The sequence below is a fragment of the Hyla sarda genome, chromosome 3, assembly GCF_029499605.1.
Source record: "Hyla sarda isolate aHylSar1 chromosome 3, aHylSar1.hap1, whole genome shotgun sequence".
NCBI classification, from domain to species: domain Eukaryota; kingdom Metazoa; phylum Chordata; class Amphibia; order Anura; family Hylidae; genus Hyla; species Hyla sarda.
This window is the reverse complement of record NC_079191.1, coordinates 184,265,842-184,291,334: the sequence shown is the minus strand read 5'-3', so window position 1 is coordinate 184,291,334 and position 25,493 is coordinate 184,265,842. Positions and strand designations below refer to the sequence as shown.

Sequence of the window (25,493 nt, the reverse complement as noted above, 5' to 3'; positions counted from 1 at the left end):
AAGTCACATGACCATGCTCCTGGTTTTATAATGGCCTGTATTCTGAACACATGACTTTCTCCCCTATCCATCTGCTTGAAGCACAGGACATCATGCATCCTCTGCCCAGCCTATTCCACATACTGGGCAGAAGACATTAGGTTATGTAAAGCCAATCAGTAGCTCAGGGAAGCTGTTCGGGACATCCGTGGCAAAATTGTGTGTGCCGATCAGCTGAGTGGATGGCAGGAGGGCCCTTACCTGCCTCCTCGCCATCTGACTGATGCTCTGAGGCTCTGGCCAGCCGTGGCAGGCCAGAGCAGCAAATCTCCGATAACACTGATCAATGCTATGCTATGGCAGAGCATTGAACAGTGTGTGCAATCGTAAGATTGCATGTTTTAGCCCCATATGGGGACAAAAAAAAAGTGTAAAAAAAGTTAACAAAAGTGAATTAACCTCTTCCTAATAAAAGTTTGAATTCCCTACACCTCCCCCTCTTCTGATTGAAAGCCTTTTTTTGCATTTGATAAATATAAGAACTGTCTCTTTAAAAGTCTTGGAAATGTTTCCATTTTATAAATAGAATTTGATGCATATATGACTAATGTTATTATAGCTTTATGTGCGGTCGTGACTGTTTGTACATGGCTGGCAGTTGACATTTTAAGCAACATGCTGTTGAGGAAGCTCCAGATATGTGCTCCATGCTGCTAGGATTTGTGGTACAGGATGTTGACAAGGATAATGATGGATGTGAAAGGCACTAGAAATATCAAATGGTGGACATATAGATGTAATAAATCAGTTTTCTCCCCAGACATGATGATCAGCATGAACTGAGAAAGCTGAGAAAGCAAAAAAAAAAATGAACAGTTGGGCCACTGGTAAATAAGGGGCACTGCTTGACTTAGGAACAAGAGATTGACACTGAATTTCACAGTTGTGATTTGTTGCCACAAGGATTAGGCTGATACTGTAAGGCTGAAAAGGGCTCTGGTAGGATAGGTCTGTAGCTAGGGATTGGACAGCCGGGAGATAAAACTGTAAGGACAGCAGGGACCAGGGCGTGTAAGTGAGGATCCCTCATGCTGTTGACATACAGTATAGTGTACTGATTGGGAGAAACCTTTTAGTAGGGGAGATTATATTGTGCCACAGATATAACCTGAAGCTAGCTTTTGAAGAATTTACTGTAACTAGAATTATGCAGTGTCTGATTTTTTTTGCTGTAAAAAGCCTCTGTGGGATGGTTATAACAAGACCCCTCACCTTCTCTAACAGTTCATCCTTACCCCTACTGAAAAACTGTTGCTTTGTACAGCTAGGTTCACATTAATGTTGTGTTCTTTCACATTCTGGGTCTGTTTGCCTTTTTTTTTTTTTTTTGTTTTGGAAAAAACGGATCGAAGCACAACTGTCTCCATCAAGTTACCACTGGGTCCCGAAGGATCCCATTGACTTGAATGCGATCCATCAGGGATCCAGTAGTTTACCAGAGAAAAAAAACAGTGCATGCACTATTTTCTTCTCTGCTAAACTGCAGTCGTTTTGACAGAATTGCTAATGGAGCTTCCATTAGTAAAGCTCCACAACACTGTGAACCTAAGCTAAGCCTTGTGGATAGTCTCAGTTTTCTTTTTTTTTTCAGAAATAGCTGAAGACCTTAAAGGGGTATTCCGAGAATTTTTTTTATTTGACTATGCTACAGGGGCTGTAAAGTTAGTGTAGTTCATAATATAGTGTCTTTACCTGTGTGTGACGGTTTTCTCACAATTCTTATTTGATTTTCACCCCAATATTTATTTTTAACAGTATACAAAATGACTGCTGTCTCGGATTTTTCCCAGCTTGCAATGCGGTCAAGACCTGACTCACTAGTCAGCTGATGACAGGGAGCCTGTCTGCTTCAATGGGTGGAGAGAGAAATCTGCAACTAATGCAACAGCTGTAGGCATCCTGATTGAAGACCACAGGTCTGCAGCTCATTTATGTTTCAATGGGTGGGGTAGCTGATGTGTGGGAAGGAGGAAAATGGTATCATGGGATTTGTAGGCAAACAAGAAAACTGAAAACAGGAAATACAAGTTCACAGAAAGCTAGCCACAGTGTTATGGTAATCTCACATACAGCCTATCAGCAGCCAGCCCTGTGATGTCACTGCCCTATATATTCGGAAGCCATTGCTGAAGAGCAGAGACTGTGTGAGCGTACTAATCACCATTACTGACAATGAAGATCTTTACAGAGGCGAATCCATTCACCTCAAGCCCGCATTCATTCTGGCTAGAGAGAGAGCAGACACTGTGTGGTCACTAATCAGTGTTACTTACAATACAGATCAGCACTGGGGAAATCCACTGACCTCAAGCTCGCATCACTGCAGGCAGGCAGGGAGAGTTTAGAAGTCATTTCATAGTCTGCCAATTGAGTTCATCACAGGAAGCACTCCCCATTCAAAGACTGCAAGCAACCATAGTGCAGACAGGGACAGTTCAGAGAGAGAGAGTACACTTTTTTCTGTTGCAACCATACTGGGGTGTATTACTGTAAAAAAATATACACACTCCGCAGTTGTACCTTTTTTCCTGGTTAAAGCTAATAGGGGGCAGTAAGTGTAGGGGGCTCTCTGTAGCCCAGAAATAGCCATTTTAATAGTGATTCGCCGTGAATATATTCGGTTTGAAGCAAATTTTTTCGAAAAATTCGGCCAATAGGCCAAATAGAATTTTTGAAAAATTCGCCTATCTCTAGCTATCAGCAGCCAGAGACCTGATGGTAATGGCAGACAACAACAATTGAGTTGATATTTACCCCTCAGATGCCATGATCAATATTGACCATGGTATCTGCAGCAATGCAGCGCTTTTAATGGTTGATCAGAGTCAGGATCCGTGTGATGTACGGAGGAGGTCTCCTTACCTTCCTCTGGCCACTTTGCCTTCTAGCAGACCAGAGAAGTAGATCAGTGCTATGATCAGTGCTATGCCTATTCACAGCACTGACCAGTATTAGCAATCTAATGATTGCCATAAATAGTCCCCTGTAGAGACATAAAAAGTGAAAAATAAATGTAAAAAAGTTTTAAAACAAAATGTAAAAAATTCCCTCTCCTGATAAAAATTTAGAACTCTCCTTTTCCCATTTTACCCATAAAAGCATTTAAAAATAATTACATAAATAAACATATTTGGTATTGACACATGCGTAACTGTCTGAACTATCAAAATAGGTGCCAAGATTAAAATAATCTATAATTTTGTTATTTCACATTTGTATTTTTTTTCTTTCCTTTTTGCTGGTTAGCAGATGGCAAGATCTCCTTACACATCCCTCATATTGCGAATTCTTTTGATCCCTCTGTAGGTTTGAAGAGTCCATTTCTTATTTGATGTATTTTACTCTCTCGTCCTCACCACTTCTGCCTTACCTTCTCTTCCTCACTACTTCTGCCTCCACGCTCTATTCTTACCATGGATTGGCTGCCCATCTTAAATTTCTCCTTTGGTAAATAGTACAAACAATCTGTTCTGTATATCTTTAAAGGGGTACTCCACTGGCCAGTGTTCTGGCTGAGTTCTGAACATTTAGTTCCGAACGCTGTGTGCGCGCTGCAGGGGTCAGCCACGCCTTCTCGTGACATCAGGCCATGCCCCCTCTATGCAAGTCTATGGGAGGGGGCATGAGGCCCCCCCATGCCCCCTCCCATAGACTTGAGGGTGTGTGGCTTCCTGACATCACGAGGAGTCGTGGCCAACCCCCCAGTGTGCACCCAGCGTTCAGAACAAAATTTTCCAAATGCAGCCAAAACACTGGCCAGTGGAGTACCCCTTTAACAAATTTTTTATGCAATGTCACGATCCTTTGGAACATTCTGATCCATGTTTTTATGTTGTTGATCTTATCGTGACGTCACACATTTATACAGATTTTAGCCTGTTAACCACAGTTCAGATTGCACAGTATGATAAAAGGAGTACTCCGGTCCAGGAACACTTATCCCCTGTCCACAGCACGACTCACCCCCTGTATCTCTATGGGAGAGCCGGAGATAGAGCAGCCGGATATAAAACTGTAAGTTTGCTAGCTTACTGAGTTGATTTATTCTGACTGCCATATCTGAACTTGGCAAGGACTTTTTTTTACCCCTAATATAAGGTAATTGGTAGATACTTCATAGGGGTTTGCCTTCCTTTGGGTCAACACTTTAAGTTAAAAGGTTGAACTTGTTAAAGTTCAATCATCCACTATCATGTAGTGCACAGTGACCCTTAAGGGGGTTCTCAAGGGAACTGAACTCATCAGACTCTAATCCCGTATCCACAGGATAGGTGATAAGTGTGTGAAGGTGGGGACCCCTGTAATATGCAGTTCGGGGCCTCGGCTACTCACACGTCCTTGGCGCGCAAGAGCAAGTGAGAGTGACAGCCAGCTAATCACCAGCTGAGGAGTGACATGAGTGTGCCCACGGTGAGTGGGCTGCTACTTGCTCTCGTCCAGGATGGTGGGATGTGGAGAATGCCAAGGACAGGTAAGTAGTCAGTGCCCTGTACAGGAAATCGCAGGGGGTCCAAGTGGGGGTCCTGTGGAAAGGGAATACGAGTTCAGTTCCCTGGAGCACCCCTTTAAGAATATGATACCAAGGTATCAGTATTCACTATGGGAGACTTTCTGTACAGCTACCATATTGAAAAGAACATAACAGCAAGGCTCCTTTGAAATGCAGTGTTCAAGAAGACTTTAAGGGTCTCTTTGTAGGTTCTCATAGCTCATACTAAGCAGACTGCATTGACTCTTTATGTACTGAATCATTTGCAATATGTTCATATATAAAAAAATTCAAGTGATTACATATGTCACACTTTTGCAAGCTTACACATATTAACATCATACAATACATGCTACAAGATAATGCATTTAAATTCTGTTCAAGCATGTTTTTAACTTTATACAGAATAAAGTAGGATCTGAACAAGCAGACAAATAACATTTCATTTTTACAATATATGACTTTTCCTGAGTGTCAGTGCTCTCCAAACGTCTTGCAGAGAACTTTGCGTTCAACTTCAAAAGAAAAACTTTATTTACAATTGCGTGCTGTTCACTTTCTTCACTTAATCTCTGACTGTATCACGCTGCAGGATTCTGCTTTTATCTTCAGCAGTTTCAAAGGATTGCGATGAGTATTTGTGTGCCTCTTTTGCTACTGCACTATTATGCAGTGCATTTTATACGTCGTTTTCTTTTCAGATTTAAGATTCAAGCAAGTAACATATCGATATAATTTCAGTAGAGTGTAAAGTTCACTGAATCTGATTGAATCAGATTGAATATATATACATCTGTACGAAGCCACAAAGGAACTGTAGAAGCAATTGCCTGATTGCACTATTTTCTGGGTTAGTCAAGAAGAAAAAGACAAGCATGATTTAAAATAAGAATCTGAGAAATGTAAGGAAGTTAACTGTGTCAGCCAAGAGAGTTTACATTGCAGAGCAGTCTCTAATATACTAATGATTCTATTATTATCAATGTCACTTTTTAATCACTGTGAAGAAAAAACTGTTCTGATAAATATAGCTCAATAATGACAAGAGACCTCTTAGAATTCTAATAAATTAGGCAAATCGCAATGTGGGTGAATTCATAACAAGTAAAATCAGAGAATTCGTTCCTTAGGACCCATTTCCAACCAAAAATAAGCAGTTCCATCTGAAAATGCATTGGTTTGGGATTAGTTTATTGTTACAGCTGCACTGGTAGAGTTCACATGGGTAATGTATAAATCTGATTTTTGCTAAAAATTGGTATGTATGTAGAAAAATGTTTGTTGCATATTGAATTGGCTGAGCATGTATGTCATATAATAAAACAAATAAAACCAATTTCTCCAAGCAACAGGGAGGGATGAACAGGAGCGCTGAGACCAGGCACTAGGGTGAAAAGATTTATTTCCCACATTGTGGGAAATAAATCTTTTCACCCTAGTACCTGGTCTCAGCGCTCCTGTTCATCCCGCCCTGTTGCTTGGAGAAATTGGTTTTATTTGGATTTTATCAGCGTGGAGTAGCTGCAGAGACCGCCCTGTATTGCACCTTTATCCATGGTTCTACTTGGACGTAGTACAACCTCCTTTGGTAAGCACAATTCAAACAGTGCGTTACCTATTTTATCCCTTGGTGTCAACCTACGGAGCGCATCCTTGTTCTCTTTTTTATTTCATATAATAAAACAAATATACAAATTCCCTAATAGCAAAATAAAATATCAAACCATTTTCCATTTCAGCAGCACAGTCATAAGGGGATTAACTCAGCTGCCCATTATGGGTTAGGATAGATGCCAAGATTAAAATAATCAAACTCTATGGGGGGAGAGTTATCAAGACCTGTCCAGAGGAAAAGTTGCTGAGTTGCCCATAGTAACCAATCAGATAATTTCTTTCATTTTTTGAAAAGGCCGCTGAAAAATGTAAGAAGCGATCTGATTGGTTGCTATGGCCAATTCACAATGTTTCCTCTGGACGGGTTTTGATAAATCTCCCCCTATAAGTCTATAATTTTGTTATTCCCCATTTGTGTTTTTTATCTCCTTCTTGCTGGGTAGAAGATTCTATCTCTGTTTGCTTATTTAATATATTTTATCCCTCTCTTCCTCATCACCTCTGCCTGGACACTCCTTCCAATCCATTGTTACCATAGACTTGCTGCTCATGTTAAATTGCTCTTTTGGTAGATAGTACAACTAATCTGCTATGTGTATCTTTAAAATGCCTTTTATGCAGTTTCATGATTCTTTGAAGTATTCTGGTCCATGTTTTTTATGTTGTTGGTCTCATCGTGACGTCACACACTTATACAGATTTTAGTCTGTTAACCACAGTTCTTTTCAATGGATTTTTTATTAACCATTTTCAAAAAGCAATAACATGCAAATACATCAGTATATAAATGTGAGTGAAATGTACATCTGAATATAAAGCAATTGACAGTTAATACTCAAACATGGATTAAATATAATAGCTCAGGAGAGAGCAATTATATAAAACTAAAACTAAAGGGAGCAAGTCATCTTTGGAGCACTTATATCAACCTATTGCTCTTAAATGAAATATTAATGTGGAGACGACAACAGCCCCAGAACTGGGCACAATGTCATAATATTAGAAGAAATTAAAAGGAATCTTACCCATCTCAGTCTTGGGCCGTGGACTTCTTCGTGCCCTGCCACACTCCGAATATAAACAATTGTGGTCAAACATTGCACGAAGAAGGGACCCATTACAAGACTTATATCTTAATAAAAATAGAAGCTCAACGATAAGAGAAAGCCTATGGATTATCAAATTGGCGAGTCCATAATTCCAAATGTTTCTTAAAAGTATCCAATTTATGTTCTTGTCTAACGATCACCTCCTCAAAGAGTAAGTTATAATCTATCATGTGTATAATCTCAGCAATGGTGGGGATATCCGGTGACCTCCACTTTCTAGCAATTAGCAATCTGAAATTGTGCAGAATATGACATATCGGGAATTTAACTGTGTCAGGAAACCCATCTTTACCCAGCATGAGAAGGGCCAATTCATTAGGGATAAAATGGATTGTTGGGGAGAGGGTTTGTAAAAGAGATAACAGGTCATCTTTTATTTTGGTCAATTTTGGGCATTTCCAGAATATATGAGACAAGGATCCAATCATCCCGCAACCTCTCCAACATACAGGATCCTTGTCAGAATATATAGTAGCCAACCTTTTCGAAGTGAAGTACCACCGATAATATAATAATATAACTGTTATCCACAGTTCATGTTGCATACTCTGATTAAGGGTGGCTAAACCCCAAAATGCATCAAGCATATCTATATTCTGCTGCTTGTTTCTATTGGATTATTGTTTGAATAAAGAAAACTTTTTATCCCAACACCAAAGTGCTGTAGTTTTTTTTTAAAAAATGTTATGCATCGATCATTGACACATGAAGTGATGCTTGTGGGTCCATGCATAGATATGTAAAGGGGAGGTGGTTCAGAGCTGTTTTTTTTTTTTTACTTTAAAGAAACTGTGATGCAATTCATGTAAACTAGTTTTTTTTCCTGAAAACTACTGTATATTAGACTTTGCAATGTTTCCACCCCAATTATCTTTTTTTTTTTTTCTTTTCAACCCACAGCAGATTTTGATGCAGTTTTTTAAGGCAAAAACACCCTCATATTCATCTGGGCAGCTGGATCCCGATCAGTTAGTGATCCAGATCCAGATCATTTTTGCACTGTATCAATTTTATTGCTGTACTGAAAACTATAGTAGACCACAGTTTTGAGTCTGGCAAATGACGACCAGAGTCAATATCTGAGGCAAGCTCATTCAAATGAATGGGATGCAGTGCAAAGCCGATGGGGATGCGGCGGTGGCCGATATTTTAATTTCACCACCAGATGCGGCAGGCGGCAGCCATATGCCCAAAATGTAGTGTGAGTAGCCTAAACTCCATTATGTCTCTGCTGCTCAGACTAAGAGAGAAGAAGTAAATCCACTTTGTGGCAGATTGCTGCATAAGAATTTAATTTATTTGGATCTCTTGGGATTATTTAGATGGATTTTTATCCAAATGAACAGCCCAGGAAAGATGATATAAGAAGGTTTAGAAAATTATTGTTTGAATTATAGATGACTTTGACAGCTATTTAGGACTTTTTTCCAGAGTTCTATTTAGACAATTTAAATGAAATGTAAAAGATAAAATAAAGTCAAAATGATATTAACTTTATTAAGGGTAATCATTGAAAATACATCTGAAGATATTTTCCACATCAACGGAGCATCAAAGTGCACATAATCTCTAAGGGCTTTTTCTTTTCTCTTACAGCTATCACTTGCGGTCACCCAGGAAATCCAGCTCATGGAATAACTAATGGAAGTGAATTTAATCTGAATGATATGGTGAACTTCACTTGTTACACAGGTTATATACTTCAGGGGCCATTTCAAGCACAATGTCGCAGCAATGGAATGTGGAGCAGCTCTCTTCCAACTTGCCGGGGTAGGAACTCCTACAGTAAATGATTGGCATAGATAAAAGCTTTTTGCTTATTATGTTGTTTACATTACACATTTAAACACTCTGTAGAATCAGAAAATACAAAAAAGTGCATACAAAATGACATATATTAGCAATGTTTGGTAAAGTTGTAAAAAGCAAACAAAAAACTCTTTACCACTTAGGAGCTTTGACTTTACCCCCCCAAGCACTCCCTAAATATGTGCAGCAACAGGATATGGGGGTTCCATCTCCATCCATGCAAATATTAGGCTATGCAACATAGGATATTATTATGCAGCTATTACTCATTCCACATGCATATTTATATGGGTCACTGATTCTCTATATTTGTTTGAGAGCATAAATGCCACATCTACATTTACAGCTTTCTACAGAACTAAAGTAACCAATAATTCATGTTTATTTTTATTAAATAAATAAAATGTATTAAATGACATCAATGTCTGGCCCTATTTACCAGACCAATACGCTATTGTGCATGATATGAGTCTGTTACTTGCTCTTTATCCTTACATGTTCAGTGTGTGAGGACGCTAGTTGATATGCATATGTTTGCTTCAAAACTTTGAATTATATCCTGGATTGAATAAGAAGTATGTACAGTATCTTGAATCAAGCTGACTACTCCCTTTGGGATGTATTAAAGGATTTGTCTGGACAAACATGTATATATAGTTGGGGTGATGCAAAAATAAAAAAGAAGTGATACTCATCTACCCAGTTCCTCTCTGATTCTCCTGATCCCTGTTTTGTCCCTCTCAAAAAGGTAAACATTTAAATGAAGCAGCACCAAGAAACTCCATTTACTTTTACTAAGAAAGAAACTGCGAATAAATGTTCTTTTAATTTATCTTAAATTTATATATTGTATCTTTACCTAACATAGTACCCGACATTGCCTGATTTTTCTTACCTAATCCTTGTGAGAGAGGAAAAGTAACATAGGATGATGCATTTTGCCTCATATACCAACTTCATATTCTGTCCTCATATCCCTTCCTCATATACTGCCCTAATGTCCTGTCCTCATATCCTGTACTCATATCCCTTCTTCATATATATTGTTTTTATATCCCTTCCTCATATCCTGACCTCGTATCCTGACCTCAAATCCCGTCCTAAGGTGAGACTGAGTTGTAATTGAGAAATTGTAGGCCACAAATAGAAGTGGGGCAGGGTTTTGCCATGAGGGTGAGGGGTGGAGGAGTCTGGTTTTGTGGGAGTGAGCATGACTTGCAAAAAAAGGGTAAAAATAGAATAAATGTGGCTTTGTGGGAGGGATGTGGCTGAACCAACACACAGTGAAGGACCAAAATACAAGGGGGTATTGGATGTGGTTTTCAAGGCAGCCCAACACATTTAGCCAGATATGCAGAGCTTGTGGAGTTAAGTGGAGTTGAGCTTTGATGAAGAGATTTTGGTTGATGATCCTGTAATGTGGTTGTATTGGGCAAAAATTGTGTTTTTGGCCTTTAGTCAAAACAAAAAAGGGTCTGGCAAGGGTGTGGCTTGTGGGAGGGGCATAGTTTGCAATCTGGACTGACGCACTGACTAGGAGATGCAGAGTGGAGCTTGTGCAGCATGGTACTGAAGTCCCATAGACTTAGATGAGAATTCAGACAAAAACTCTGACCCTCATGTAAAGTGATAGGTTAGGGTTAAATTGACTATCCTATATTTTTTGTTGACATGTAAGTCACATGTATACTAAGTTTTGAAAGTGTTGCTAATGAAATCTTAATGGCAATATAGATCAAAATGTAATGTCACTCCAAATGCACATGATATTAAAGAGATACTCCAGTGGAAAACAATTTTTTTTTTCAAATCAACTGGTGCCAGAAGGTTAAAAAGATTTGTAAATTACTTCTATTTAAAAATCTTAATTCTTCCAGTACTTATCAGCTGCTGTATGCTTCACAAAAAGTTATATTTCTTTCTGGAAATCTTTTCAGTCTGCCACAGTTCTCTTCTGACACTTCTGTCCATGTCAGGAACTGTCCAGAGCAGGAGAGGTTTGCTATGGGGATTTGCTTGTACTCTGGACAGTTCCTGACATGGTCAGAGGTGTCAGCAGAGAGCACTGTGGTCAGACTGAAAAGAACCCCAGAAAGAAATAAAAATTCCTGTGGATTATTCAGCAGCTGATAAGTACTGGAAGGATAAATATATTTAAATAGAAGACATTTACAAATCTGTTTAACTTTTTGACACCAGTTGATTTTAAAAAGTTTGTTTTCCACTGGAGTACCCCTTTAAGGCTAACTACATTATATGTCCACTTTTACATGATCATACAACTGCAGCATTGGGACCTCCTGCATGTTTAGATATTCGTAAATACCTATGGGGACCTATATTCAGTGCAGTTTTTCAATTGTCAATGGTTACATGTAATTGTATTGATCTGTTATCAATTTTTTATTAAACTGTAAGCAAATGTGTGTTCTGCCATGTTGTAAATAAAACAATTGTGAATAAATCTCATCTCCCAATCAAAGCACCATAAAAATCATATTCTTCTGTTGGGGTTTTCTCTGCCATATATGCAAAAATCCAGTTATTGTTGAGACAATGTATCAATAATAAATGGGCAAACATAGTAAAAGGAAGGAAAGAAAGAAAAGGAAAGTTTCCTCCTCCATGTTTTATTTACTCATTGCAAACACAGCTCTAAATATAGATATATCTAGAGAAATACATTTCCTATACAAAAACATCTTATCATTGCTTCTTGCTCCATAGCCACAGGGAGTTAATATAATCCATTTACACACATAGCAAACCGAATCACATGTTTCTATCTAAATATTCATTCTTGCTCCAAACAAATATAACTCGGTGGAAGAAATATGCATATCTTTTCATGCTCTATCTAGAATGAATCTTTTTTTACTTGTATACAGTACATCACATTTCACTACAGAATAAAGCACACAAACTGCCCCTTACTAGATTGTTGTCAAAGCTTCAAGGACTGAACTGATTTAGTCCCTAATGGAAATTCATGTAACTAGATCACCGATAAGATATTTAGTTTCAAGATGTTTTGTTCAAAATTTGTAAAGTGCCGTAAAGTTTCTGAACCAGTCGACATCAGACATCTGTTTGTGGATTGTACACTTGTACTGGCTGGGCTTCGGATACATTTTATTCACTCAAATTGAATTCTTCTATTTCATGTGAAAATAAATGAAGAGAATTTAAAACAAAAACATAATCACTATCAAATGGAATTTGTTTTTATTCATCACAATTTCTGTTTCTTTCATGCTTTTAAGGTGCTCATACACATTTTTTCGGCTGACAGCTACCATTTCCCCATATACATCAATGAGGAGCTTGGCTGAGCATTCATGTGTTCTGAATGGGGCGAGTGGAGTTAAGTCGCTAAGGACTAGGCAATTGAAAACCAACATGCCCAATCCTCCCATCCACAGTATCATTTTATCTTAGGAGTACCAGGACACCTTGATACACATTAGACAGTTTCTCAGCCCTGTTGAAATTGGTGTGTTTGGCAGATTTTTCACAAATGGGGGGGGGTCTTTACTTATATCCCTAGCTAAGAGCTTGCGTAGACTTTAGTCCTGCTCTCATCTATGAAGTGGGCATATATTTAGGGGCACACCAAAAAAGTGCATTTTTAAAGGAGTGGGATCCCTGATATGTCTATCACTCCTCGTTCATACTGCTTTTAACACCTGGCAAAGTCCTAGTTCTGCCAGTCTAATATTCCTGTATTGTATCTGTCTATTATAGTGGCCTAATAAAATGTGGAAGCTAAGGAGAAGAGACATGGGTTAATATTTTTTTTTTTAATCAACAGTTTCTCTACTTGATCTTTAAAGATATTAAATATTGAAACTTTTTCATTTGGTTATAAAAGTAGGAATATTTTTCTACAGGGTGCTAAACTGTGGGCAAAATACACATGTATGGTGCCCACAGTTTAGCACCCTGTGGGCCTTCACTGCACCCCGGCTCTCCTTCTAAATGGAGCATGTCGACCACCACACAATGCTATAGCCCACACTCCCCTCCATGCAGCTCTATGGGAGAGCCTGAAATTCCTGAGTGCAGTGATCCGGCTCTCCCATAGAGATGCATTAAGGGGATGTGCCGGCCATCACTTCATGTGGTGGTCCACACTACCCATTCAGGAGGAGAGATAGGACGCCGAGCAGGAGATTGTGCGGGGTCCCAGTGGTCAGACCCCTCACGATCTGACACTTATGCCTTATTCTAGGGATAGGGGATATGTATTTCTATCCCGGAGATCTCATTTAACATATGATAGAGCACAGTGATGCTGAACAAAGTTGCCAGAGACATCTGTATTATAAAACGTAGTGAAATCAGCTCATGTGTTCATATAAATAGAGTGCTATCTTCTAAATAGTTAAATAATTTATTTCAAATTTGTTTCTGGTCCATATATAATGATTTTCTGTGACTATTCCTACTGCCATTGACTTTTACATACTTAGTATTCTTTGTTCATTTGGTGTCTGTAAAGAACAAGTTTTCTACTTTGTCTTTTGCTCCTCGACAAAAATCTATTTCTGCAGATGACTCAAACTGCATGTCATGAATCATGACAATTATTTGGATCCTTTGTTACTAACATCCTTGCCCTTTTGCGTGTTGTCCTACATCATTACCTTTCCTTAATCAAACTGTTACAACAAGCAGCCTCAGTGTAGGTCTGGAAGAGAAATCTCTGCAGCACTGTTTATGAAGGTTTTCAAACAAGTGTTTTTAATGTACACTGATCCTGAACAATAAAATATAGAGGAGTCATTCACTTCTATGAATATATAATTCCCAGCTGCAATCTCTGGATGATCATTTCTTATCTGACAAGGGACAGACTTCTTTCAATTGCACATGCCTGCTTTAAAAACTATAGTCTTTGGAAAATGCCCATAAGGTGAACAAAATAAAATAATGTCTGTATACAAATAAAACAATCCGGTTTGTGGCATAGGAACACTTGTAATACTTTCCCTTAGAGGCAGTATTTCGTAATGTAGAGTCATTTGCTTTCATGCACATAATAGTAGGCACTTTACATTCAAGAGGTTCTATACTTTGTCCATGTTGATGATGACCAAATTTACATCAAGCCCCACTAGAATTGTCAAGGATATATATATATATATATATATATATATATATATATATATATATATATAATTATGGATGTTGGAATACAACACAAATCACAACTCTATACAGCTATGACCATACAGGCTAGAGAATGATATGGGAATATAATGCTTACATTGCTTTTTATACATTTAGGGCTAAATAATGTCCATAAGGATAGCATTTAACATAGGGATATGCCCTTGTGGCCTGATTGGTGGGCTGAGACTGCAAGACCCTTGTCAATCAGTTGACATGGCTGAAAAAGTGCTGTGCCCTTTGGATCACAACAGATCAGAATTTTATTTGTTCTTATGGTTGCATGGTCAGCTGCCAGCCATAATTGACTAACCATACAGTTTAAAAAAAACTCTAATGAACTAAATAAATAAATAAATAAAAAAGCAATGCATTTATAGCACTACTGTTGCTTCATCTAGTGATCAGTATGGGCCACAGCTGTCAGATTCCCCACTGACCGGGCATTAAAGGCATATTCCAGTCTTCTGTAAATAAAGGGGTTTTCTCATGAAGGAACAAGGCATAGGAACATCTTTGTTCCATTGCAGAGGCTTTTTATTTTTATTTAGGGTACATGTATTTCATGCAGTGCAAAATCTGCTGCACAGCAGGAAATATGCTGCAAATAGTAGGTAAAAGAAATCTAGGCACACACGGATAGATGCAAATCACCTAAAGTGTTTATTCACAAATGTGCATAGCAGCATAGTAGTATAGCGGCACGCGGCTTTGTGCCGCTATACTACTATGCTGCTATGCATATTTGTGAATAAACACTTCAGGTGATTTGCATCTATCCGTGTGTGCCGGGATTTCTTCTACCTACTATTTGCCGACTACTCCACGTGCACCACACTACAGCTACGAGTGCCAAATCCTTCTACTTCTACCTACCGGAAATATGCTGCATACTCTCCTATGATCAAACACACAGGGCTTTTCCATGACAGCCCTGCATGTGCAGTAAGGTTTTGAGGCAGGGCTCATGCGTCACAGTCATATTACTGCACTGGCCCTGCCTTCAAACCTTACTGCACACACAGGGCTGCCATCTGCATTTCTTTTACACTGTAGGTTCCTTCTTTAGTTAGGCTCTTGTGCCTCCTCAAACCCCAGAGGCTGGGAGTTGCTTTTACTCAATTGCTCTCTAAAGTTAGCTATAGTTATGTCCTTGATCAGTGCTATGAAGGGTAGAGGGAAGCTTTTTGAACTAACTTGGACCTTCTAGGTCCTGTTCTTTATGTTAATCAGTGGTGCTGAAAACCTTATTATCAATTTCATAGGAGTGATTTTTAAAGGAATACTCCAGGTATGAAAAACATATCCACTTTCTACTGGATAAGGAATAAGTGTCTGATCCTGGGGGTCTGACCACTAGGACCCTTGGAAATCTCCATAATGGGGCCCATTTTACCGCTGGGTGCTCTGGCCCCACCTTATGAGATGAATTAGTCACTGCACTAATTGGCCGCTCAGTCAATAACTGGTCACAATTGTGTCCAACCTATTGCTGGTGATTGGATAAGTGGGTTTCTGGAGATCGCTGTAGTGGTTTTCAGTAGGAGAAAACAGTGCTGCTTACAGGTGGATCCTTAACAAACAAACCACATGTCACTTCTTTTTCAGGATTGAAATCAATGGGAAGTGGTTTTCAGAACAGTGAAAACATGTTCTTTAGTTTTTTTTTTATGATTTTATCTCATTTTCATATGAACATATCCTTAAAGGGGTACTCTGGTGGAAAACATTTTTTTTTATCAACTGGTGCCAGAAAGTTAAACACTTTTGTAAATTACTTCTATTTAAAGATCTTAATCCTTCCAGTACTTATCAGCTGCTGTATGCTCCACACAAAACATAGAAACACAGAATGTGCCGGCAGATAAGAACCATGTGGCCCATCTGGTCTGCCCAATAATCTGAATACTATCAATAGTTCCTGTCCCACATCTGCAGGAAGGCTATTCCATGTATCCACTACTCTCTCAGTAAATTAATACTTCCTGATATTACTTTTAAACCTTTGCCCCAAAACTATATCCTCTTGTGGTAGTTTTTCTTCTTTTAAATATGCTCTCCTCATTTACCGTGTTGATTCCCTTTATGTATTTAAAAGTTTCTATCATATCCCCTATTCTTTTCTTTTTGAATTTATTTTCTGTCTGACCACACTGCTCTCTGCTGACACCTCTGTCCATGTCAGGAACTGTCCAGAGCAGGAGAGGTTTGCTATGGGGATTTGCTCCTACTCTGGACTGTTCCTAAAATGGAGAGAGCACTGTGGTCAGACAGAAAAGAACTTCAAAAAGAAAAGAGCATATATAGCAGTTGATAAGTACTGGAGGGATTAAAATTATTGAATAGAAGTCATTTACAAATCTGTTTAACTTTCTGGCACCAGTTGATTAAAAAAAAAAAATTCCACCCGAGTACCCCTAACAGTTGTAATGCTCTACTCAAAGGTTTAATGGTTCTGCTTGGAATGTTGTTTCACCGTAAGCTGAGGATTTTGGTGTACGAGCAGTGAGACCATGGAACTCTCAACTAGAAGATGTGGTCATGGTGAACTCAATGAAAGAGTTCCAAAGGGGCCTGGATGCATTTCTGGAGAGTAATACCGTTACAGGTTATGAATTCTAGATTTATAGGGACAGAATGTTAATCCAGGGATTTATTCTGTTTCCCATATTGGAATCAGGAAGGTATTTTTTCCCTTGTAATGGGGCGATTGACATCAGCCACATAAGGTTTTTTTTTCCCTTTCTCTGGATCAACACAGTTGGGATACAGTAGGAATGCACATTAGATTAAACTTGCTGGACTTTTTCAAGCTTATGAACTATGTAAATATGTAACATTGTCAGCAACAGTACTTCTATTCTAGAAATGAATAGTGTCCTAAGATCAGACCATCAACATGCCTTTTTCTATCATGTAGAAATCTGGAAAACTAACTGGGTTCTGACCATCATGTTATTGTCAATAGGGCTATCAACAGACACCTCTGTATACCTTCTGATAATCTTAGACTAACTATCTCCATAATTACTGTTTAATAAACAAAGTACAAGAAAAGAAGGTAGGAATTGAGGGTATATAACTTTGAAGACCGCCAGAAAATAAATCAAATGTAATGCCCTTTTTTAAGCCGTTGAAATCAGTACTATTTATTAAAAACTACAATATAAAAATATGTTCATTTAGATGATACTTTTTAATGGCAAAAAAGATTTTAAACTGCTTTTAAGATAGCTTGGTTTGCTATGTACTTACTTTAAAGTATGTGGCAGCTTGCAATGTGGTACTGTTGTGTAAGCAATGTATGTGAAAGTCCTAGGTACAGATGGGATTATTAGCATTACCTGTCTGCTATTCATCACTGATGTACTGGAAGGATTAAGATTTTTTAATAGAAGAAATTTACAAATCTGTTTAAAGGGGTATTCCAGGAAAAAACTTTTTTATATATCAACTGGCTCCAGAAAGTTAAACAGATTTGTAAATTACTTCAATAAAAAAAAATCTTAATCCTTTCAGTACTTATTGTCACGATGCCGGCTGGCAGGTAGTGGATCCTCTGTGCCAGAGAGGGATTGGCGTGGACCGTGCTAGTGGATCGGTTCTAAGTCACTACTGGTTTTCACAAGAGCCCGCCGCAAAGCGGGATGGTCTTGCTGCGGCGGTAGTGACCAGGTCGTATCCACTAGCAACGGCTCAACCTCTCTGGCTGCTGAAGATAGGCGCAGTACAAGGGAGTAGACAGAAGCAAGGTCGGACGTAGCAGAAGGTCGGGGCAGGCAGCAAGGATCGTAGTCAGGGGCAACGGCAGGAGGTCTGGAACACAGGCTAGGAACACACAAGGAACGCTTTCACTGGCACGATGGCAACAAGATCCGGCAAGGGAGTGCAGGGGAAGTGAGGTGATATAGGGAAGTGCACAGGTGAACACACTGATTGGAACCACTGCGCCAATCAGCGGCGCAGTGGCCCTTTAAATCGCAAAGACCCGGCGCGCGCGCGCCCTAGGGAGCGGGGCCGCGCGCGCCGGGACAGGACCGACGGAGAGCGAGTCAGGTACGGGAGCCGGGGTGCGCATCGCGAGCGGGTGCTACCCGCATCGCGAATCGCATCCCGGCTGGAAGCGGAATCGCAGCGCCCCGGGTCAGTGGATCTGACCGGAGCGCTGCAGTGAGGAGAGTGTAGCGAGCGCTCCGGGGAGGAGCGGGGACCCGGAGCGCTCGGCGTAACAGTACCCCCCCCCCCTTGGGTCTCCCCCTCTTCTTAGAGCCTGAGAACCTGAGGAGCAGACTTTTGTCTAGGATATTGTCCTCAGGTTCCCAGGATCTCTCTTCTGGACCACAACCCTCCCAATCAACTAAAAAAAAAATTTTTCCTCTGACCTTTTTAGATGCCAGAATCTCTTTGACGGAGAAGATGTCCGAGGAGCCGGAAACAGGAGTGGGGGGAACAGATTTGGGAGAGAAACGGTTGATGATAAGTGGTTTAAGAAGAGAAACGTGAAAGGCATTAGGAATACGAAGAGAAGGAGGAAGAAGAAGTTTGTAGGAGACAGGATTAATCTGGCACAAGACTTTGAAAGGACCAAGATAGCGTGGTCCCAACTTGTAGCTAGGGACACGGAAGCGGACATATTTAGCGGAGAGCCATACCTTGTCTCCAGGAGAAAAAATGGGAGGAGCTCTTCTTTTCTTATCCGCGAACCTCTTCATGCGTGATGAAGCCTGTAAGAGAGAATTTTGGGTCTCTCTCCATATGATGGAAAGATCACGAGAAATTTCATCCACAGCGGGCAGACCAGAGGGCAAGGGGGTAGGGAGGGGGGGAAGAGGGTGACGGCCGTACACCACGAAAAATGGGGATTTGGAGGAAGATTCAGAGACTCTGAAGTTATACGAGAATTCGGCCCATGGTAGAAGATCTGCCCAGTCATCCTGGCGGGAGGAAACAAAATGTCGTAAATAATCACCCAAGACCTGGTTAATTCTTTCTACTTGTCCATTGGATTGAGGATGATATGCAGAAGAAAAGTTTAATTTAATCTTGAGTTGTTTACAGAGAGCCCTCCAGAATTTAGACACGAATTGGACGCCTCTATCCGAGACGATCTGCGTAGGCAACCCGTGAAGACGAAAAATGTGTACAAAAAATTGTTTAGCCAACTGAGGCGCTGAAGGAAGACCAGGAAGAGGGATGAAATGTGCCATTTTGGAGAATCGATCAACGATCACCCAAATAACAGTGTTGCCACGGGAAGGGGGTAAGTCAGTAATAAAATCCATACCAATCAGAGACCAAGGCTGTTCAGGGACAGGCAGAGGATGAAGAAAACCAGCGGGCTTCTGGCGAGGAGTCTTATCCCGGGCACAGATAGTGCAGGCTCGCACAAAGTCCACAACATCCGTCTCCAGAGTCGGCCACCAATAGAAGCGAGAGATGAGTTGTACAGATTTCTTGATGCCTGCATGACCTGCGAGATGGGAGGAGTGACCCCATTTGAGGATTCCGAGGCGTTGGCGTGGAGAAACGAAGGTCTTTCCTGGAGGAGTTTGCCTGATGGAGGCTGGAGAAGTGGAAATCAGGCAGTCAGGAGGAATGATGTGTTGCGGAGAAAGTTCAACTTCAGAAGCATCCGAGGAACGAGAGAGAGCATCGGCCCTAATGTTCTTATCGGCAGGCCGAAAGTGAATTTCAAAATTAAATCGGGCAAAGAACAGAGACCACCTGGCCTGGCGAGGATTCAGCCGTTGGGCAGACTGGAGGTAGGAGAGGTTCTTGTGATCGGTGTAAATAATAACTGGAAATCTTGATCCCTCCAGCAGATGCCTCCATTCCTCAAGTGCTAATTTAATGGCTAGAAGCTCTCGATCCCCGATGGAGTAGTTCCTCTCCGCCGGAGAGAAGGTCCTAGAAAAAAAACCACAAGTAACAGCATGCCCGGAAGAATTTTTTTGTAGAAGGACAGCTCCAGCTCCCACTGAGGAGGCATCAACCTCCAATAGAAAGGGTTTAGATGGGTCAGGTCTGGAGAGCACAGGAGCCGAAGAAAAGGCAGACTTGAGCCGTTTAAAGGCGTCTTCCGCTTGAGGAGGCCAAGACTTGGGATCGGCATTTTTTTTGGTTAAAGCCACGATAGGAGCCACAACGGTAGAAAAATGTGGAATAAATTGTCTGTAATAATTGGCGAACCCCAAAAAACGTTGGATAGCACGGAGTCCTGAGGGGCGTGGCCAATCTAGAACGGCAGAGAGTTTGTCTGGATCCATTTGTAGTCCCTGGCCAGAGACCAAGTATCCTAAGAAAGGAAGAGATTGGCATTCAAACAGACATTTCTCTATTTTGGCATAGAGTTGATTGTCACGAAGTCTCTGAAGAACCATACGGACATGCTGGCGGTGTTCTTCTAGATTGGCAGAAAAAATCAGAATATCGTCCAGGTATACAACAACACAGGAGTATAAGAGATCACGAAAAATTTCATTAACAAAGTCTTGGAAGACGGCAGGGGCGTTGCACAGGCCGAAGGGCATGACCAAATACTCTAAGTGTCCATCTCTAGTATTAAATGCCGTTTTCCATTCATCCCCCTCTCTGATGCGGATGAGATTATAAGCACCTCTTAAGTCCAGTTTGGTAAAGATGTGGGCACCTTGGAGGCGATCAAAGAGTTCAGAGATGAGGGGTAGGGGGTAGCGGTTCTTTACCGTGATTTTATTAAGACCGCGGTAGTCAATGCAAGGACGTAGAGAGCCATCTTTTTTGGACACAAAGAAAAATCCGGCTCCGGCAGGAGAGGAGGATTTACGGATAAAGCCCTTTTTTAAATTTTCCTGGACGTATTCAGACATGGCAAGAGTCTCTGGGGCGGACAGAGGATAAATTCTGCCCCGGGGTGGAGTAGTGCCCGGGAGGAGGTCAATAGGACAATCATAAGGCCTGTGGGGAGGTAGAGTCTCAGCTTGTTTTTTGCAAAAAACATCCGCAAAGTCCATATAGGCCTTAGGGAGACCGGTTACAGGAGGAACCACAGAGTCACGGCAAGGGTTACTGGGAACCGGTTTTAGGCAGTCCTTGGAACAAGAGGACCCCCAACTCTTGATCTCCCCAGTGGACCAATCCAGGGTTGGAGAATGAAGTTGAAGCCAGGGAAGTCCAAGGAGAATTTCGGAAGTGCAATTGGGGAGGACCAAAAGTTCAATGTTCTCGTGATGAGATCCGATGCACATTAGAAGGGGCTCCGTGCGGAAACGTATGGTACAGTCCAATCTTTCATTATTTACACAATTGATGTAGAGGGGTTTGGCGAGACTGGTCACCGGGATGTTGAACCTGTTGACGAGAGAGGCCAAAATAAAATTTCCTGCAGATCCGGAATCCAAGAAGGCCATAGTAGAGAAGGAGAAGGCAGAGGCAGATATCCGCACAGGCACAGTAAGACGTGGAGAAGCAGAGTAGACATCAAGGACTGTCTCACCCTTGTGCGGAGTCAGCGTACGTCTTTCCAGGCGGGGAGGACGGATAGGACAATCCTTCAGGAAGTGTTCAGTACTGGCACAGTACAGGCAGAGATTCTCCATGCGGCGTCGTGTCCTCTCTTGAGGTGTCAGGCGAGACCGGTCGACCTGCATAGCCTCCACGGCGGGAGGCACAGGAACAGATTGCAGGGGACCAGAGGAGAGAGGAGCCGGGGAGAAAAAACGCCTCGTGCGAACAGAGTCCATATCCTGGCGGAGCTCCTGACGCCTTTCGGAAAAACGCATGTCAATGCGAGTGGCTAGGTGAATGAGTTCATGTAGGTTAGCAGGAATTTCTCGTGCGGCCAGAACATCCTTAATGTTGCTGGATAGGCCTTTTTTAAAGGTCGCGCAGAGGGCCTCATTATTCCAGGATAATTCTGAAGCAAGAGTACGGAATTGTACGGCATACTCGCCAACGGAAGAATTACCCTGGACCAGGTTCAACAGGGCAGTCTCAGCAGAAGAGGCTCGGGCAGGTTCCTCAAAGACACTTCGAATTTCCGAGAAGAAGGAGTGTACAGAGGCAGTGACGGGGTCATTGCGGTCCCAGAGCGGTGTGGCCCAAGACAGGGCTTTTCCAGACAGAAGGCTGACTACGAAAGCCACCTTAGACCTTTCAGTGGGAAAGTGGTCCGACATCATCTCCAAGTGCAGGGAACATTGGGAAAGAAAGCCACGGCAAAACTTAGAGTCCCCATCAAATTTATCCGGCAAGGATAGTCGAAGACCAGAAGCGGCCACTCGCTGCGGAGGAGGTGCAGGAGCTGGCGGAGGAGAAGATTGCTGAAGCTGTGGTAGTAGCTGCTGTAGCATCACGGTCAGTTGAGACAGCTGTTGGCCTTGTTGCGCTATCTGTTGTGACTGCTGGGCAAACACCGTGGTGAGGTCAGCGACAACTGGCAGAGGAACTTCAGCGGGATCCATGGCCGGATCTACTGTCACGATGCCGGCTGGCAGGTAGTGGATCCTCTGTGCCAGAGAGGGATTGGCGTGGACCGTGCTAGTGGATCGGTTCTAAGTCACTACTGGTTTTCACCAGAGCCCGCCGCAAAGCGGGATGGTCTTGCTGCGGCGGTAGTGACCAGGTCGTATCCACTAGCAACGGCTCAACCTCTCTGGCTGCTGAAGATAGGCGCGGTACAAGGGAGTAGACAGAAGCAAGGTCGGACGTAGCAGAAGGTCGGGGCAGGCAGCAAGGATCGTAGTCAGGGGCAACGGCAGGAGGTCTGGAACACAGGCTAGGAACACACAAGGAACGCTTTCACTGGCACGATGGCAACAAGATCCGGCAAGGGAGTGCAGGGGAAGTGAGGTGATATAGGGAAGTGCACAGGTGAACACACTGATTGGAACCACTGCGCCAATCAGCGGCGCAGTGGCCCTTTAAATCGCAAAGACCCGGCGCGCGCGCGCCCTAGGGAGCGGGGCCGCGCGCGCCGGGACAGGACCGACGGAGAGCGAGTCAGGTACGGGAGCCGGGGTGCGCATCGCGAGCGGGCGCTACCCGCATCGCGAATCGCATCCCGGCTGGAAGCGGAATCGCAGCGCCCCGGGTCAGTGGATCTGACCGGAGCGCTGCAGTGAGGAGAGTGTAGCGAGCGCTCCGGGGAGGAGCGGGGACCCGGAGCGCTCGGCGTAACACTTATGAGCTTCTGAAGTTTAGGTTGTTATTTTCTGTCTAAGTGTTCTCTGATGAAATGTGTCTCGGGAAACGCCCAGTTTAGAAGAGGTTAACTATGGGGATTTGCTTCTAAACTGGGCGTTTCCCGAGACACGTGTCATCAGAGAGCACTAAGACAGAAAAGAACAACCTTAACTTCAGGAGCTCATAAGTACTGAAAGGATTAAGATTTTATAATAGAAGTAATTTACAAATCTTTCTAGAGCCAGTTGATATATAAAAAAAAAAGCTTTTTCATGGATAACCCCTTTAACTTTCTGGCATCAGTTGATTTAAAAAATGTTTTTTCCATCTGAGTACCCCTTAAAATAATAATACTCCCATAGCTCTGACTGTAGTTTAAAGAAAAATAGTTTATTAGCTAGGAACAGAAGAATTCTGTATTTAGACTCATGGGTGTCCTGTATACAAAACCTCATGGATCGATATCTGTTATCGTAATCTGTATTATTGTTACATATTTACATGTATGACATTGGCAGTGTAATTTCACTCATGGTTTTCTTTAAAATACAAAACCTAAAAAAACAACGGCTGCTGGAATACTTTTCAGATTTACAGATCTCACTATATTGGATTTGCCTCTTGTGTCATATGGGAGCAATGCAAGTAAAACATGTATCCTCATGGGAAATTCATGCTGTTGTTGAATGCACAAAATCAATAGCAATATTCAGAATTGTGTTTTCTGGAAGCCTCCATCTTATTTACTAAGTTTTGTATTTCCTGTATACGAGTAATTTCCTACAAAGTTGTGATTTTAAGGGAGTTAATCATTTTGTTGCAACTTTCGATAAAAAAAAAAAAAAAAAAGATATTGGGGGATATTTATCAAAACCTGTTCAGAGGAAAAGTTGCTGAGTTGCCAATAACAACCAATCAGATCACTTCTTTCATTTTTAAAAAGCCTCTGAAAAATTAAAGAAGCGATATGATTGGTTGCTATGGGAAACTCAGCAACTTTTCTCTGGATGGGTTTGATTAATCTCCCCCATTGTGATTTCTGGAGGTGCCGATCTCTTTTGTGACATTTCGACTATAAATAATAGTAGACAGAAAATAAGTCGGAAGCATTTAGCATTGTACAGATTTTTGGGGGATTTTCCTAGGAGATTTTTCTTGACATTTCTTGACTCCATGATGATATTTCTACCTACATCTCTTGCTGATAAGTGCAATCTATGAGATTAAGTGAGATTCAGTGGCCCAATATCTCGATCAGATGTAGTTACAGATGTAATTGTTAGTGCAAGTAAAAGATTATGAAAAATGTAAGTCTTTCGAAAAAGAATTTAGTTTTTTTAGTCAATGTACATCAATGGTGTTTAGGGTTTTAGTGACTTTTAAAGTTGTAGTAATAGACTTACCTGCACCTCTACAATATACTAGCAGCTAGAATCTGCTGTTGACTGGACAGTACAATAAAGATCAGACATGGAGCATGGAGCAGGGATACTGTTCATTAACTGTGTAAGAGGAACACAGACACCAGGAACAAACCAGGGACTGGTAATAGGAACACAGACACAAAGAACCAAGCAGGGGCTGGTAATAGAAACACATGTACCAGGAACAGACCAAGAGCTGACAATAGGAAACAAAGGGGAGATTAATCAAAACTTGTGCAGAGGAAAAGTTGACAGTTGTCCATAGCAACCAATCAGATCACTTCTTAAATTTTTTTAAAAGGCCTCTGAAAAAAAAGAAGCAATTTGATTGGTTGCTATGGACAAGTGTCAACTTTTCCTCAGCACGTCTTGATGAACCTCACCCACAGACACCAAGAACAGACAAGGAGCTGAAACCAGTAACATAGAGCCCTGGGATGCAAACTTGGACATGTTTTCAGCACATTGATGCTGCCACCAGCAAGGACCAGAATCACTGTTTATAGCAGGATCATACCTAGAACTCATAGGGACCCATAGCAAAAATCAGCATTGCATCCCCACCTCTTGTGCAAACTGAGTGCAGAATACTCAGCTGACCAATTAAATAGAACCAGGAGCAGAACATTTTTGCTCATTGTCCAGCTGAGTCTAGTGGTGCCAAGTCTGGTAGCT

General features: G+C 41.5%; 1 protein-coding gene across 3 annotated transcripts in view; it reads left to right on the top strand.

Annotated features, from left to right (window-relative positions):
* The window catches only part of CSMD1 (CUB and Sushi multiple domains 1), a 1,887,231-nt gene that overhangs the window by 1,749,671 nt on the left and 112,067 nt on the right, over positions 1–25,493 (top strand). For all 3 annotated transcript variants that reach the window (XM_056565713.1, XM_056565712.1, XM_056565715.1), the window contains exon 54: positions 8,848–9,021. In XM_056565713.1, coding sequence (XP_056421688.1) covers positions 8,848–9,021 — 174 coding nt within the window. The remainder of the gene's footprint in view (positions 1–8,847; positions 9,022–25,493) is intronic.